At 38.7% G+C, this 18,587-nt stretch overlaps 1 protein-coding gene across 8 annotated transcripts in view; it reads left to right on the top strand.

The window, feature by feature from the left end:
• The window catches only part of Rnls (renalase, FAD dependent amine oxidase), a 289,318-nt gene that overhangs the window by 206,881 nt on the left and 63,850 nt on the right, over positions 1–18,587 (top strand). For all 8 annotated transcript variants that reach the window (XR_012910683.1, XM_075973856.1, XM_075973855.1 and 5 more), the window contains exon 6: positions 16,040–16,215. Coding sequence is in view for 7 of the 8 variants with exons in the window: in XM_075973856.1 (XP_075829971.1) it covers positions 16,040–16,215 (176 nt within the window). In the remaining variant the exon portion in view is untranslated. The remainder of the gene's footprint in view (positions 1–16,039; positions 16,216–18,587) is intronic.

The raw sequence follows: 18,587 nt of genomic DNA, 5'->3' as shown, positions 1-18,587 counted from the left end.
ATTTTTATAATAATGACTTCTCTAGATTGAAGAATTTCTTCTTTGATTGAAGAAGCTTGCCCAAGTACACAGATAGAATCTTTAATATTTTTAAGTCAAACTATAACAGGAAGGATAATTCCATTCATCTTATTAGGAAAGGAGATAGGAATGCCCACAGTGGCCTGGTTGATTTCCTCTACAAAACGGGACAGGGACATTATGGCACTAGCTTAAATACCTTCACTATCTTATTGGTCTCAGATCTTAAAATTTAAAATTTTTTATAATATCAAAGCAACAAATGAATTAAAGCAAAGCTTTTAGTCAACTCTAGCCAAGAGAAATATTTCATCTTTTCACAGAATTGTTTTGAACAGTGACAGATCTAAAGCTGAACCCAGCCATGCAGCTACTACGGTGACAACATGATATTCTGAGAGGTAAACTAGTGCGCAGGCTCAGGAGGAAGTGCTGCCTGGTTCTGGAAAAGCAGGGCAATCACAACATCACTTACATACAGGACAACAGTTCCGAGTAGGACAGAACAGCAATGCACAGTAAAATGTGACTTCTTAGCACTGCTAAGTACTGAGGAAGATGGAGCATTTCAATAGACGGTCATAGAAAACCTGGGCTTTTGTACATATTGTGAAAAGAAACTGCAGCTAGCGAGAGCCTAAAATCAAATGTGAGTTGGGTTAAGCCCCCTGCCCTAGGGACCTGAGCAAGGTCCAGTTAAAAGACGATTGAAACCTTCTGTTCTTTCCTTTTGGCAGTGCAAGTGAAAGCTGTAACGGACTTGAAAATCTCCTGTTGTCCCAGGATAAATAGATGTTTTCATAAAGCTTGGGAGGTCTTAGCCAAAGGACAAAACTTCTCTTAAACAGATCCAGAAATATATACAGTCCCACTAAATGCGGTTTAAAAAAAAAAAGAGCAGAATCTATGGAAGTTTTAAAGGAATTGATGCTAGAAAAAAAATTCAAGTCATGGATAAAAGGTAGAAATTAGAAATATTTGTGAAAATTGCTTTATACATTTTTGTTTCACTGAGCCCCCACTGTCCTTCCTGGCTACCTACAAATTGCCTATCTTCCCAGCCCTATACTTGGTCCTTTTCCAGTCTTTAATCCAATCGCTTGGAAGGCAGAGGGGGTGAGTTTGGGGCCAGCCTGGTCTTCAGAGCTAGTTCCAGGGCAGCCAGTGCTACACAAAAGAACCCTGTCTTGGAAAAAAAAAGGAAAAGGAAAAGAATAAAAGGAGCTGAGCTGAGCATATGGGTGCAATGTGAGCAGTCACTGCCCTCCATCTTGGCTTCCCTGCCATTGGGCCATGAAATATGAGACAAAATAAACCCTGCTCCACACAGCTCCAGGAAAAGTAACTAGAACAATAATTACATATGTATCCATGATTTCTTTGTTTAATATCTAATTTATCTTCAACTTTTAAGGGCCCATAGATGGATCTATCTGCTCAGCCGTGTATCCAGTTGTCAATAGCATGGGAGTCAATTTATAATTAATTATGAAGTCCAATCAAAGAATGAGAGAGAAAAACAAAAGATATAATTTGGTTATCTCAGATGTGAAATATAAGAGTCTCTTTTGAAGCCCATTCTTCCTCAAATTAAACCATTTTTAAGGTTATGCACTTGAATACTAGTCAGAATAACTAATGGGCATTTCCAAAATTTTAAAAGTATATAAAGGCCTTGGGAGTTAGCACCCTGAGTGAGGCTTATGCAATCTGAGGGAGACTGGGCAAAGCTGCTAAAGCTGGTAACTCTGCTCTCTGAAATATAAGCCCAGAAAGTTGGGGTGAGTGGAAGTAAGACACACAGGAAGTTCAATTTCACTAGGTTTCACCTAAATGTAAATAAAGCACTTCTCTCCTCCTCATAGTCTACTGGTCAAAAGATGGCTCCAACTTTCTGCCAAATAGAGGGAACTTCTCCCAGAGTGTGGGATGTTTGATAAAGTTTGAACTATCTCTTCCAGAAAATGAAAAAAGCAGTCTAAAGATACTTCCAAGCCTTAAACAAAATTGGCTATCAGAAAGTACTGTAAACCCATATATTGGTTTAGCATTGGTTATATATTAGATTATTAGTGTATTACTCTTACAAAACTTTCATATTGTTTTCTACAAAGACCTTTAATATAATAGAGCAAAATGATCATTTTAAAAGTTATTCCATGTTATGACCATGATTTTTTTATGTAGCTATAGTATTCTAATTATTTTTAAAGAAGTACATATTTCTTTTTAAAGTTAAAGATCAGCATCTATAAGCCATTAGAGAAATTATTTTTATAAGGATAAGAATGTGTGTGTGTGTACTTTTAGTTCCTAAATTGTTTATAATTCTATAAGGGATTCCCCACTCACAATATGCTTGTTGAGTCTTTATTGCTCTGGGGCAATAGCCCAGACATTGTTCTGGGTGTCTAGGTGAAAGAGATACCCAAGATTTTACTCTTCTGGTGCTTATACTTTGTGGTAGTGCCAAAGAGTTCCACAATAGACTGGACTGGAGTATAACAAAGGTTTACTTATTTGGGGATAAACTCACAGTAAAGTAGCAATCCACAGTCCTCTGCATGCGCTGGGAACTGGAACTGAATCCTGCCAACCAGACCCAGATAATCACACAGAAACTATATTAATTACAACACTGTTTGGCCTATTAACTCAGGCTTCTTATTAAGTAACTCTTACATCTTAAATTAACCCATTTTTATTAATCTATGTATCTTCATGGGGCTGTGGCTTACTGGTAAGGTTACAGTGTCTTTCTCCTTTGGCAGCTACATGGTGTCTCCCTGACTCTCCCTTCTTCCTCCCTGTATTCAGTTTAGTTTTCCCCACCTAGCTCTTTTCTGCCCTGCCATAGGCCAGAGCAGCTTCTTTATTAGCATACAGAGGGAAATTCCACATTAATACTTAACAAAGAATATTTGATTATATCACTATATAGAGATGTAAAAGCTCAGATTTCATGTAGACCAAATCCTAACACTATCCCATCTGATTTTTCTCTTTTATTTTGACAGAATTTTGAGGATATGTAGTTTAAATTCTATGCAATAAAATGTCTGTGGAGTCAAAATAATGATGTTTCAATGAAGCATTGTCTTTTTGAGAAATATTAAGATAAAGGAGATAGTTCTGTCTTAAAAATGCTTGCCTTGCAAGCGTGAAGACCTGAGTTTGACTCCAGAACCTACCTTACAAAGACCATATGTATATCATTGTGTGCGCTTGCAATCCTAGTGCTGAGTCTGTGGGAATAGACAGATCCTAGCCTACTTGATATGTTCCAACCTCTGGCCCCTTGAGACACTGTCTCAAAAATTAAAAGTGGAGAGCACCTAAGAAATAATCCCAGTGTTGACATCTGGACTTCACACTCATGCACACAGAAATGTGTACCCAAAAACAATGTGAATACAGAGAGAGAGAGACAGAGAAAGAGATGTTCATCACTCTTTTAAAGTTCATATTCATTATCTTAATAGAAATTAGTCTCTGAACCAGTCAGTGTGCTAAGCTTTTTTAGAGGCTTTATTTCATTTAATCTTTACAATAACCATATAACTGTTGTTATTATTATTATTATTATTATTGAAGCTAAAGTTGAGAAATTAAGTGAAAACTTTATACCTGCTTGAGCTTTGTCTCCTGTATATACTTTTCTGGTAAAATTTTAAATTCCTATCCTATAGAACCTAGTAAAACTACCCCGTGGACTTAGTTCCCCACCATGGAGATTAACTGAAATCTAAAAATGGGACACTTCTTGACTTTTAAGAAGCTTCCTTATAGAATAGGCTGAATAAATATTCTACCCCCTTTAGAACACCTTGGGTCTTAAAGAACTTCCCCCTAATTTTATCGCCTGCAAATTGCTGCTCAGCAATAGGGCTTCGGATGCCCAGTTAGTTATCTGTAGAAAATCATTCCTAGTGTTCCAACCCAGCCTCTATGTCCAGCCCCCTGCTCCTTTGCCACACCTCTGTCCAGCACTCACAGATGTAGTGGAAATAGCATGTTTATTATTCAAGGAGGCTGAATTACTAGAGAATGTTATCATTTACTTTCATAGCTGGCCACACTCTCTGCAAATTGTTTTCCATTATTTACTGTAAAGTTGTTTTCCAAATTTGTGTATATTTTCTTACATGGGCTCTTCAGGAAAACATCTCAAACTGGAAGTCTGCGCTTTATTTCATTTCATCGTGTGGGGTTTTCCAACATGTTTATAGTGAACCAAATGCCCATCAGAATGGTTATCTTATACAGAGCTGTTTAGAGGATATCCATGTGCCTTGTTAAACATAATCTATCCAAACATATGTAGCTTTGGATAACAAATATACATGTGCATTAGTTTTAAAACTTCCCTTCTAGAAGCCTTTATTTAAATTGGCAAATGCATACATCTACAGATTTGTTAGTGTTTTCTGACCTAGAATAAACAAGTTAAAGAGCCTTAAAATTTTTACAGAACCGAAATTAGTAGGTATGTTAGAGTTTTAAAGATATATACATATATACAACAACAGTTAAAGAAAAAGAGGCCATGAATTTGAAAGCAGGCAAACTTGGGAGGGTTTGAAGGGAGGAAAGGGAAGGAGAAAACAATGTAATTTATGTTACAATTTTTGAAAAGCTAATCTCTCCTACCCAGTGATGGAAAATTTCCCGAGGGCCACACGTGGCACTGGGGCTGTGCTGGTTTGGCTGTAAGCGTTCATTGCTGTAGATCTGTACTGTCTGCTCACTGCTTTATCTGTCCATACTCTACAGAAGATGAGGACTAAATTATCCCTTCTTCATTTATTGATTATCCAAACAGTCGACAGACAGCAAGTCCTTGCCACTTGCCACATCCTGATATAGACATCGAAAATGTAAAATATAAAGCACAGATGTAAAACAACAACAAAATTTCCTCAAACATGAAAGAAAAAAACAGCACTGAACAACAATCAACACGGTTTTATGAGGAACTTTCTTCAACTGCAGAAAATTAACCCCTACTGAGGTTTGGGTGTTGGTGAAGGACACGGGGAAACTCCCAGACGCCAGGTGAAGTTCTTCCAGACAGCTGTCATCTGCATTTCCACTGCACCCACTTCCTTCCTAGATGCACTTAGCTCACAGACTCACACATGCAGTGCGTCACCTTTATGTGTCGAATTGTTGGGTCTCCATTTAAAACAGCTGGAGCCCACACATTGGTGTGCTGGCTTTTCTGAGTACTCTGCATGAGGGAGCTTGTGCTCTAAATGTGCAAATCACTGCCGGATGTAACACATTTTAAAAACAGGTATTTTGATACTTTGCTGTATAAAATAAGTTTTAGAGGGAATTTAAAGATGGTCTTGTGTTTTAGGGTTTCTATTGCTGTAAAGAGACCATGACCATGGCAACCCTTACAAAGGAACATCTAATTGTGGTAGCTCGCTTACAGTTCAGATGTTCAGTCTATTATCATCATTGTGGGACATGTTGGCACGCAGGCAGACATGGTGCTGGAGAAGTACCTGAGAGTCTTACATCTTGCAGGTAACAGGAAGTGATCTGTAACACTGGGCAGTATTTTTGAGCATATAAGAGATACCCCAAAGCCTGCCTCCACAGTGAGATACTTCCTCCAAAAAGACCACACCCCCTCGTAGTGCCATTCCCTTTGAGAAACATTTTCTTTCAAACTACCACATTGTGAATACTTTATTTTACTAAAAATAATTAGAAATTTTACCTAGTTAGTACCTCAGATGAACTAATTGATTAGTTAACTTAAAATGCTAAGATGTTATTTAAAAGTGTGTCATTTATTCCTTTGGGACAAGAAATATGAATATATGAATGTAAAACTATAGAGAAAAAGTTGCAAGGTGTTTTAGGAAGTTGGACAGCATTAGCCTTGTACATTGTTGAACTAATTCCCAATTGCCAAGTGCAATTAACTCAATTAAATCCAGATTTCAGCTACAGTAACAACAAAAAAAATGTACCACAGGATAGGTGCTGATTTATAAATTCATGTACTGCTCAGTCTACAGAGAAGACAAATAGATATTTTCACACAATGCAATAACTGTTGTTTGAGAGCACCTTCTCCCTGTATTTATTAGTGCCTGATATGAATGAAGTAAGGAACGTCACCACCTCAGTAATTCCAGTTCTCTGAAATGAAGTGAGTCCAGCTTGATCAATGGGGGAGGGCAATATTGTTTGTTTGTTTGTTTTGAGCATTTACTGTGCTCCAAGCCCCAAACTTCTCACTTTGCATGGCTTTAATCTGCCTAGTAATCCTGGGCTTTGTCACCAAGACAAAGAACAGTAATCACTGGGGAAAAGAGTGCAAATTCAGTTTACATGTGGAAACACTATTCGGAAGTAACCTGCTGAACTAAAACTAAAATAAATGCTAGGGCACATTAGCCAGGGGACTAGGACTCCTCGAAAGAATGTGGAGACAGAGACTTGGAAGCTCCAGTGTGAAGGAGGCCAATCGGCAGTGTCTAAAATGCTTCTAATGTTTTTACTCTTCTTTTAACTTTCCTTATTTTTTATTTATGTGTTTGGGTGTTTGCTGTCAGACAATGGTCTTTTATTCTGTCCCAAGAATTGGCCAGTAGCCAGGCAGGAAGTATAGGTGGGGGCGACCAGGCAGGAAGTAGAGGCAGGGCATGGAGAATAGGAGAATTCTGGGAAGAGGAAACCGTCAGTCTGCAGTCATCACCCAGCCACAGAGGAAGCCAGACACAGAGCAAGCAAGATGTGACTACCTTACAGAAAAAGGTACCAAGCCACATGGCTAGCACAGACAAGAAGTATGGGCTAATATAAGTTATAAAGGTTAATAAGAACTAATGTGCCAATCAATTTATAATTAATGTAAATCTCTGTGTGTTTCTTTGGGGCTGAACAGCTACAGGACCAGGTGAGACAGAAACCTCAGTCAACAGGTATTTGCCTGCTTGTCTGTCTGTCTGTGTATCTTCTGTCTGGTGCCCTCCAAAGCCAAAAGAGGACCTTGGATTCCATAGAACTTGAGTTACAGGTTTCTTAGAATTGTTGGTTGCCATGTGGATGATGGGAATCAAACCCGGGTCCTCTGGGAAAACAGCCATTGTTCTTAACCACTGAACCATCTCTTTAGTTCCAGTGTGCTTACTATACCTTGATTCAGCAATCTACTTTTAGGGAATTTGCCCTACAGGTAGCTGAACAAAAGTGCCTGCAAGAGATAAGAAACTGTCTGTTTTGACTCCTGTGACTGACAAACTGTCTTAGACTTACACATCATTTATTAATAACAAATTGCTTCCAGTTCTGGAAGCTGAGAAGTGTGAGATCAAGACACAAGACACTTGAATATGTGGCAGGGACTCTTCCCATCTCAGACACTGTCATTCATATCTCCTTTCTCACACCGTGGCAGAGGTAAACAAGCTCCTTTTTTTTCTTTTTTGTTTGTTTGTTTGTTTGTTTTTCAAGAGAGGGTTTCATCACGTATCTCTGGCTGTCATGGAACTCACTCTGTAGACCAGGCTCGTCTGGAACTCACAGAGATCTGATCCGCCTGCCTCTGCCTCCCTGAATTCTGGGACTGAAGGCGTGTGCCATAACACCTGGCTAACAAACTCCTTTATAAGGGCACTGAGGCCTCTCACAGGATCTGCTCTATGACCCCTACAATTGACCCTCCCAATACTGTCACGCTGGAGCTTAGATTTTAGTGCATGAACTTAAGGGCAGACTTTCAGTCTCTGGAAGAATAAACATGATCGTTGCAAAATTGTTTGTAATAATAGCAAACTGTGAAAAAAAAAGTCCTTCTGTAAGAGATTAAAAAGTAAACTCCAGTAATCCCAATATTATTAAACTACATAGATGGCAGTGAAATGATAGGAAGCTCCGTAATATTTTTTTGTGTGTACATATCCAGTTTGAAAACAATTGCAGTAGTTGACCTAATTTCCATTTTAAACTGTGAGTAAGTGTTCAGGGTCACGGGTAGAATATTTCTGAAAGAGAACCTGAGGAACCATTGAGCAGCGTAGCTATCGTTGAATGATGGAGCTGCCAGGTCTTGAGACAAAATGTTGCTCATCACTTTTCCCTGTTAACTGTGTTTGCTTAACTTTTTATAGTGTTACCATTTAGTCAAAAACTTTTTAAGATCAAAGATAATCCCATTCTACTTTCTCTTACTCACAATACTAGAGATTTTGATTTTGCTTAAAAATAGCATTTCAAAAATATGTGGGGCCCAACCAGTTCTGCTGCTGTTTTCTCTCGTAAGCATCAGAGCATGCTATTGAACACCCCACTGTAGATACACAGCAACATGACCAGCTGAGTCATTCTGCCAGGGAGGGAGGAGACAATGTTTCTGATGTAGTTTCAACTAATGACCTTCAGATCTGGACAGAGCGGAAAGAAGGACCCAAGGCATCCATGCTAAATATATTATTTCTTAAGACAGAAGTTGATTGTCCAGAGTGTTCCCAATAAATGTTAGAGACAACCTTCTATAGGAAAGGGAGCAAAATAGCAGTGAATGTCAGCTGCATTTCCGTAATTTAAAAGACTGCCATTTCAAGCCTTATCATTTCCCCTTTCATGATGGGCATTTTATCTTTAAAAGGGAAGTTAAGACTTCTCAGGTAATCTTCATTTCTGAGTGCCTGCCGACAAGAAACACAATTTCCCTACTCATTTATCTTTAAGAATCTTTGTTGGCCATTTGCTTTCTCCTATCACTTCTTTGGAAATTGTTATATTTGTTTCCTAAAGAAAGCTGTCCATTTCTCTCTCTTCTTCTGTTTTGACTGGACACTTAAACTGGTTGCTGTTGCTGATTAATATGGACAGATTCTGCCTCTAGAGAAGCAACATGGAAGAAAAAAATCAATCTTTTCTTCCAAAAGATAGTGGAACAAAATGAAACAGGTAAAGAGGAAGCCCATAAAGCCATCTTTTCTCTGTGCCTCGTCCTTTGAAGAAGCCCTTAATCCCTGAACTTTGCATTTCTGTTAAACCCATGAGCTTATGTTAGATTGATATAAATACTTGCCATAGAAATCCCTGCAGTACACAAAGTTGGAGGTACTGAACCTGTCTGGGATGTGACTTGGTGAGCGTCAGCCAAATTTTAGTATTTGATTGATACTTTTTAAAGCAAATAAACCCTGAAAGGGATCCCTCTGTTTCTGATTTGGACCAACAGTAGGCACAGAAAAACAGCACACTGCCAAGAGACAGGATGCCAAGAAAGAATGCTGTATGCACATTATTTGACTTGTTAGAAAAGCGAGGGAGGAGAGAGAGAGAGAGAGGCCTCAGAGCCTGTGTCAGTCTGCTGGAGTCCCTGTTCCGGCCCTTCTCTTCTTCATTTCCTCTGTCATTCACTCCTCAAGGAGGAAGTAGAGCTTACGTGGAGGTTCCAGACAAGGTTGGCTTCGTCTCTATCAGAGTTGGTGGTGGACAGAAGAGAGCTACATTGTGAAGAAAAGCACTTCCAGCAAGAGGAGGAGGCTGGTTGACAGTTCCACTCCAGTGGAGAGAGGGAAATTTGCCAACGTGTGACTCTTGGCTTGCTTTGTAGTGTTTCAAACAAGTTCACACAGGTGTGTTCCCCAGGGCTCACTGTCTTATACCACGAGTGTGCTTCCACTTAGTGAATAATGGTGCCACAACAACATTCATTGTACATGCTTTGTCCCTTCCTCCCCGAATGTACCCTCCTGAAATGTTTCCATGTGTCTTGTGGTGCCAGTAAAGTAGAATCATCTTCACCCATTACCTTTTCTTCTTGGTCCACAGCTGTGTCTGCCACTTCCTAAGTTGCTTTAGTCCTCTGTTTATCTCTCAGAGATGAAATCAGAGACGGCTTTTGGGAGACCCAATCTCTGTCCCTTGCTACTGACAGAAATAAAATCTACCAGATAAAAAGCCTTTGTTGCGTTTGTATGTGAATAAGAATTTCAACTTTTAGTGCAAAGAGAAAAATTTGGGGACAGAAATCCTGTGTGACCTAAGAATGAACATCCCACACAGATTTCAAAATAGGAAATCAGAAATGAGAAGAAGTAGAAAGAGACTGTAGAGTTTATTTTTCCACGCATCCAGGTTTCCAGGCAATAGTAAATGCATTCTTTCACATTTTTATGCAATTCACTGTTTCAATCACATAATTTCCCCTTCTTATTTGTAAGTTGCTTGTCCATTTTTATCTTATTGCAATGACCAGGACAATATTAAATACTACTGTTGTTTTAAAGAATTGTTGCTTGTAATATTACTATAAGAGTCTACATTATTTCATTTTAAAATTCAATTAAAACAGTCAACAAGATATTCTGTCTCATCTTGATAAAGTCTGCTTTTTCATGTTATCCTGTATTTCTCATAAATTTACATTAAAGGAAAATGGATGTCTCTACTATAAATTGGGATAATCATACTTCACTTAATTGTACCTATCAACATGATATATTGTAGTAAATAAATCATTGGAAAATCAGTATGGTTCTTGATGCAGTTTGTTCAACACTGGTGATCTCATTCATGTTAGGCAAGTGCTCTTCCACTGAACAATACACTCAAATTTTCTTAATGAGAGACAGAGACTGATTTTGTGGCCTGGGCTTGCTGTGAGCACCCAGTCTTTCTGCTTCAGCTTCCTGACTGATTAGCAAACATCATGAGTTTTCTCCATAATCATATAGAAGAATATGTATGTGTACTTGTATCTGTAAATGTGGTGTGTGTGGTGTATGAAATCAACATTACAGTAGTTTTGTCATTTGGCTAAAAAAAAAAAAATCAAAGTAAAACAGCCAGGTCCTGAAGTTGTGGTCCACTTTTTCTCTTAAAGTTTTGACTGTGTTTTCAGTTTCCTTTCTGTTTCTTGGTTGACATTCATTTTTTTTGGTTGAATAATTTTTGATACGTTTTATTTTTCGTAACAATTGCTTGCTTTGTTTTATGATTTAAAGGCTTCTAGCTTGAGTCCTTCACTTTCATGTCTTCAAGAGTTTCTCTATGTCTGTTATGTCCTGTCTGTCAGAACAGCACAGCTGGGATGTGTGCCTGTCTTCAAGTAGAATGGAAAAACCCAGGAAAAAAAAAAAAAAAGAAAGAAAGAACATATCCCCCCTGAGATGCCAAAACCACAAATCTACCCACAGGCAGATTTGGTGCAAGAATTCATTCTGCCAACATACTGCATTAAATAAGTTAAAGTGGTCATAGGCAATATTGCCAACAGGTATCTAGCAGAAATAAAAGATTTCAAGCCTCAAAGAAATTGTAAGATAAAATTTCTAGGATCCTCCATCAAAATGATGTGTGTGAATGTGTGTATATATAACATGTAAATATGGAAGTGTTTATTATATATAGCTCTATTAAAAACATACAAAGACACACACCTCCTTAATCAGTAGACATCCAAAGTAATTTTAAATTATTTATTTATTTATTTATTTAAATTATAACTTTTTTAGAAATTACAACTAATTTTATAAAGTCTGAAGATTTAGGAATACTGTGATATAAAATAGTCCTATTGACTTGCTTTTAACTTTAAAGATAATATGAATATTTAAGTGTACAAATATCTCTTACAGTCATACATAAACATGAAAATTTCCAAACTAGGGGAAAATAGAAAAAATAGGGATAGGGAAGACACCAGTCTTTTCCAATGTATTTTTTAAAAAATATCGAGGAACTCAAGTCTCTCACCCTTCATTCAGTGAAAATCTGAGGCACTATTACTCACTAATTTTCTTAGGTACCTTTAAAAGCATTCCAAGATTTAACCATTTTGTTCAAACTCTCAATATAGAGATCTCTGTTATGATGGCCTACAAATGGAAAACTAAATGTGGTTTCTATCACTTTATCAAAACAACCCTTTCTTTTATGCAGAGTTTAAAAATTAGAATTATAAGCAGAACCATATTTTCCTATCACAAATTATGTGCTTTCTCAGTTTTCTAGTGTTCATTAGCCTAACCTATTGATATTGAAATGCTTTCATCTAACTTAAAAAAAAAAAGGAAAAGAGAAAAAGCAGAAGATACCTGAAGACCAACACCCAGGATTGTTTTTGACCACACACATACATGTATGACCACATGTACACAAAAGCTAATTCAACACCAAAAATTTTATATTCAAAATTGAATATAACATTTGAGACGATAAACTATGTATGAGGTCATTTGACAAATTTTAATGCAATATCTAGATCACATTTTACCAATACAATTTAGTTCAATTTTTCCTTTCTTTATTAACTTTTTAGGTAGCTTGCAAAATAAAGATTTTATCATGATAGTGTCCATATACATATCACTGCATAGCTTTTGTCGACCTTTTGTTGACCCTGTTATTGCCTTCCCCATCCTATCTCCTCCATTCTTGCTAGTCCCCTGTCTTACCTAGCAAAAGTCCCTTTATGCATTCTAGTAACATATGTGTGTGTGTTTACCCATGTCTACAATCTGCATTTGAAAGAAAGCATGTAAGATTTTGTTTTTTTCTTCCATTGTCATCTCTAGTCTCTCCCATTCAGATATAAATTCTAATAACATGTTTGTTACTCATTGTGATTTTCTGTGTGTTTTCTTTTTTTCACTTCAGATTCTAAAGTTGTCTTTTAGTTTGGGAGGTTGGAGTCATTTTCTTTTAAACTTTTTTTTAATTTATTCAATTTTTTAAAAAAAAATACCAATCCAAGTTCCTACTCCTTCCCCTCCTCCCATTTCCTCCACACATCCTAGCTCCCCACCCCCATCCAATCTTCATAGAAGGTAAGGCACATTGCTTTGTGGAAGGTCCAAGGCCCTCCCTACTATATCTAGGCTGAGCAAGGTATACATCCAAAGATAATAGGATTCTAAGAAGCCAGTACAAGCAGTAGGGATAAATCCTGGTGACACTACCAGTGGCCCTTCAGTCTGTCAACTGTCAACAAAATTCAGAGTGACTAGTTTGGTCCTATGCTTGTTCCTTCCCAGTCTGGCTGGAGTTGGTGAGCTTCTATTAGCTCAGGTAGACTGTTTCAATGGGTGAACCAATCATGGTCTTGACCTCTTTGCTCATATTCTCTTTCCTTCCACTCTTCAACTGGACTTTGGGAGCTCAGTACAGTGCTCTGCTATGGGTCTCTGCCTCTGTTTCCATCAGTTGCTAGATGAAGGTTCTATGGTGATATTTAAGATATTCATCAGTCTGACTACAGGGCAAGTTAAGATTGGGCCCCCTCTCCTCTATTGCTTACGGTCTTTGCTGGGGTCATCCTTGTGGATTCTTGGGAATTTCTCTAGAGCCAGCCTCCTGCTAACCCTATAATGGCTCCCTCAATCAAGATATCCCTTTCCTTGTTCTCATCTCTGTCCTTTCTCCATCTCAACTATCCCATTCTCTCATGTTTTTGTCAAACCCCCCTACTTCCCTCCTCCTCCCCTTCTACCTTCCTTTCTCCCCCCACCCCCATGCTCCCAATTTTGTCAGGTGATCTTGTCTGTTTCCAATTTCCAGGTGGATCTATATGTTTTTCTTAGGGTTCACCTTGTTACTTAGTTTCTCTATAGGCTCAATGTCCTCTGTTTATACTTAGTATCCACTTATGAGTGAGTACATACCATATTCATCTTTTGGGGGCCTGGGTTACCTCATTCAGGATAGTGTTAGTCTAAACATTAATATAAATTCTCAAAATTTGTTCAATCCCAAGAATAAAAAGTAACCAGGTTGTTCTCTGTTCTATAATTATGTAAGAACCATTTCAATTTGAGTTTTAAGATTCCTTTTTGCATTGCTCTCCTGGCTGGAGATGGCCATCGTAAATGGGCAAAACTTGTCATGCACCACTACCAGTCTCAGTGAGTAGACAAGAGCACCTCTTGATGCTCAGCACATTTCTAGCATTTGTGTTCCCTTAAAGTCTGCCAGTAAGAGCAAGCAGAGCTCTATTCTCCTGCTTCCCAACACCGCTGAGGTAGCTTTCTGTCTCTAGAAAGATTTGGTACCACAGAATGGAGAATGGTATTGCACCCTCCACTGTGAACATGCTTCATGAGTTTTTTAACTAATATAAAATAGTTAGAAACTGGCATATAAATATCACCTGCTGTCTTGGGTATTCTCCTGTTGTGATATAATACCTTCCCAAATGAACTTAAGTAAGAGAGAGCTGGTTCTGGCTCACAGTTCGGGGTGCAGTCCATCATAGGGAGGAAGTCCTGGCAGCAGGAGATTGAAGCCGCTGGTCACATTCCATCAGGAGCAGGAAGCAGAGAACAGTAACTGCAGGTGCACACACAGCCCTCACCTTTTAAACCATCAAACCTCAAAGGCAGCATGCCAAGGGTTTCCTATTGTGGGAGCTTTTCCTGAAGGAACTTGTAGTTTTGCACTGATGAGTCTCTCACTCTGCGTGGTGTCAGCGAAGTCTGCACTCACAGGATAAGGGCTCAGCATGCCCAGGGATGTCTCCTCAGCTGCACTCACAGGATAAGGGCTCAGCATGCCCAGGGATGTCTCCTCAGCTGCACTCACAGGATAAGGGCTCAGCATGCCCAGGGATATCGCCTCAGCTGCTTGATGAGGTTGTCCCCGTTCCAGTGAGGCGAACAGTGGACTCACGGTAGACGATCTGATTCACCATGGTACTTAGAACACAGTGTCTCCATTCATATCCCACCCTCATGTGTGATACATGTGGGATTTGATGGAAACACTGACTGTGCTTTCAAAGGTTTGTAGCATTTTGAGACTACCCCTTGTGGTTATCTCTAAAGTCTTGAGCTGTGTGAACTAGGGAGACAAAGTACTTTTATTAAAAATACTTCATGGCTATAATTTGAGCAACACCTAGGAATATTGTCCTTTTAGCTGATTTATTGCCTTCATCCTGTATCTTTTATGAAGCATCTATTTTGTATGTTGTTTTAGCTACATTATAAACCTAGGCAGGTACAAGCTTAAAAAAATAAATCTCTAAAATGTAGAGACACTAGCTGGGCATATGCCAAGTGATTGGTTTATGCCATTCAACCTTTGATTTTTGTGTATAGAAGTGAATTGATATAGTTCAAATAGTATGACCTCTTATAATACAAAATTAGAGACATTTAGAATCAAGTTGACGATCTGTTAGTGTCATATGGCATTAGTATTATTTAAACCAAACTCAGGTTAACATTCTTTCCAAGATTATATTTTCTAATGGCTTAGACGCCTAAATGTCTTTAACTTCATGCCTTATTGGCTACCGTATGTTCTTCTAAGTGTGGGCATCCACACATGTTTTGTAATCATTAAAATACAGTGAAATCAAATTCAGTGACAAATAAAAATGGGGAGTTATAATAGATGGGACGGACTTTTATTCTGTTTTCAGCTGAATGATAAAGTATAGCAGCACAACCATACTCTCACCACTTAAGAGGTAGAGGAGGTGTTCTCAAATTTAAGGCCAGCCTGGGCTACATCACAATCCTCACATACACACAAAAGATACAAGAAATAATATTAGGAAGAAAGTTCTCATTTCAAAGAGATAATTTCTTTTTCAAAGTGGTAAACATAATGTACAATTGTTATAATTTTAGAAAAATATTTTGCAATCTTCCTAACATAAATATCTTTCAGAACATCCGTTTCATTCTCAGAACTTAAGAAAAAAGAACATATATGATATAATATATAAAAGACTTACAATTTGATAGTAAGAGAAGATAAAAATACCAATAAATGTAGTTGTACCCAGAGCAGGAGGTTCTTGTCGTCTCTTCACGTTTCTTAGAAAGACATGAGCTCTTGTTTGCTAAAGCATCTTCAACCTACCTTCCTCTCCAGGAGAGCTGAGGCTGGTTCAGAATCAGCCTGACATATGCTGAGCCATTAGTCTGCTTTTCCTCTGGTTGCTATGCTCACTTTCTAGCTTTGGATTCAAACAAGGGCCTGTGCTTCCAGGCTCCTGTGCCTTAAGACCGATCCTTCTCTCCTCTCACTACAGAGTCATCGGAATTCGGCCCATCCCTGGTGATCCACACGACTGTCCCATTTGGGGTTACGCACTTGGAGCGCAGTGAGGAGGATGTGCAGGAGTTAATCAGCCAGCAGCTGGAAGCCATTCTGCCGGGTTTGCCTCAGCCGGTTGCTACCAAGTGCCGGAAGTGGAGATATTCGCAGGTAATCAGAGAAGAGAGTGGCAGAATGGAGGCGTTTTCCCGGTCAACTGTTTTCTAGCAAAACTGATGTCACTTTGTGTTCTTCACTGTTCTCTTTGAAGTTAATCCGGGTTTGTCATACACACGTGTAATTTCCACAGGTGCCATAGTCCCACTACTTCTCAATGAGATGCCCGTGGTACTTTTACCAGTTTTGCCCACAACCCAGCACATCCTGAAATTCTGGGTTTCCTATGCAGGCAAGAAAGCTTCTACATCCAAATGCAGGTCTGTGGATCTTCCTAATTGGCACCGTGGCTGCATGGGAGCCACTTTATCTACCCAGATTTTTTAAGTCTGTCACTTTAACATTATGTGCATAGGTAGTTGCCAGCATTCTTTTTTATTGAGTTTTTACTTCAGTTTGAGTGGTGACAGCAGAGACCTTTCGTGAGTAAGTCTAGAATACTGAACTGAGCTGCCTTCCAGGGTAAGCTAACCCTGCTTATCATTCTTCTAGGTCAGCCTTAAAGCTCTTAATACAGAGTAAATCTTGACTTAAACACACACACACTTTTACTAGAGTTGGAATACTGTCACAGAAATGTCTTTGGATCTGTAAACTCAGCTGGGAAGTCATGTGGGGGTCAATGACGTAAAGGTCGGGATAGAGTGAAAAATGAAAAGACGCAGAGACTTGCGTTTTCCCCCAGGGTGTCTGAGGCCATTGATTAGCAGATTTGTGAGTGCTTATTGGTTATCCAAGCTGTAAAACTTTCAGAAAAAGTGGTGTTATGGGAAATCGCAGCAGATTTTGTATGTTTTAAAGAGCTTTCCAAATTAGAGGAAATAGTAAATTACTCACTAAAATATTGCAGCAGGTCTGTGTTTACCCATATCTTCTCAAGTTAAATTATACAGTGAACCTTAGGGGAAAATATTTACTTAAGCATGTCATGGTCACTTTAGAAGACTTTGCCCTTTCCTTTTAAGAATGCTGGAAAAAAAATCTCAATAACTAGTGTCTCTAAATGATATTTAACTCAATTTTAGGTTGGCTTGAAAAGGAAAACGAAGAAAGAATCTTGGGATAGTTTGAAGCTGGGTGTATTGTACATAACTCGTTTCGCCTATTGTAAATCCTCCTGTGAAAGTAGTTTGTGAAGTTTCTTTTTCTGCTTTTCTCATAAACAATTTACTAATTGGCTAAAAAAAATGGCTTTTGAAATCTACTCATTTCTTACAAGTTGATAGCCTTCTAAAAGTAGACTTGTCCTAATCACACGAAAGGCTGTACAATATCACAAAACTTACTAAGAGATTATTTTGAATGTCATGCATATCTGAACTCTAACAATGGCTCTAATTGCAATTTGGGTGTTGAAATCATTCCACTGTACTTATAAATCTGTAGACTTGGAAGCTACACTGACTGCAAAGTCTGAAGGGAGACAAGCAGTTGTCCAGGCTTTAAAGCCTGCATTTTTCACTGTTCATACACTTCCCTAGGCTCGTGAATGCCAGTCTCCAAAGAGTAACATTGTTATTTGTGGTGAACATCTCACCTATACACATTAGAAAAATGGAATGACCAATGAAATTTACTTACTTTTAGATACTCTCCTTAAACAATGTGTTCCCAGTGCTTCTCAAAGGTCCATCTTAACCTTTGGAATTTGACAGACATGTGTATACCCTAAGCCTTGCCATTGTGGTACAAGTGGCCTTGTTGCAATTAATTAATGTACATTTGTGTGGAAGTTGGATATAATACAGAACTAAACTCATAAGAAGAAGAATATAAACCAGAGACACAAAGAAGAGGATCGGGGCCTACATTTTCTTTGCCTCCCCACCTGTCTGAACAGATACAGCACTTTTGAGGAGGAAACCTCACCACCATTTCTGTCTAGAACAGGTTCCACTCTGTGTTCCTTCTGTCTCTCCTCCCTTCTCTTCCTTCTCCACATATCATCTCATTCCTTTTCTTCTCTTTTTTTGAAAGACAAAATGCCAGAGCCCTACACACCTTTATATTAGGAAAGCTTCTGTAGACTATAGAGCAAGAATCTCTGTCCCAAACAGTGCTGGGTGGTAGCAGTTCCCTATCCTAGTCCCTGCAGGATCAATACTTTCTTTCCATGAATTCCTTTTCTTCTTTTTCCTCTCCTTTTGGGACACTTGAACTGTATCTTGGCACTAAGTGCTAGAGGAAGGTGAAGGGACAGGACTCGAAGCTGGGTGACTCAAAGGCATGATCTTATTTAATGTCAAAGGGACACACAATTGGAATAGCCAAAATGCAAAAGCCTGATACCATGCAATGTTATTAAGAAACAGCAGTGGTAACTCTCACTCATGACCGGTGGAAATGCAAACTAGGAGAGGCATAAG

Source organism: Microtus pennsylvanicus, chromosome 5, assembly GCF_037038515.1.
Source record: "Microtus pennsylvanicus isolate mMicPen1 chromosome 5, mMicPen1.hap1, whole genome shotgun sequence".
In the NCBI taxonomy this organism is placed as follows: Eukaryota; Metazoa; Chordata; class Mammalia; order Rodentia; family Cricetidae; genus Microtus; species Microtus pennsylvanicus.
This window is presented reverse-complemented; position numbering and strand designations above follow the sequence as displayed.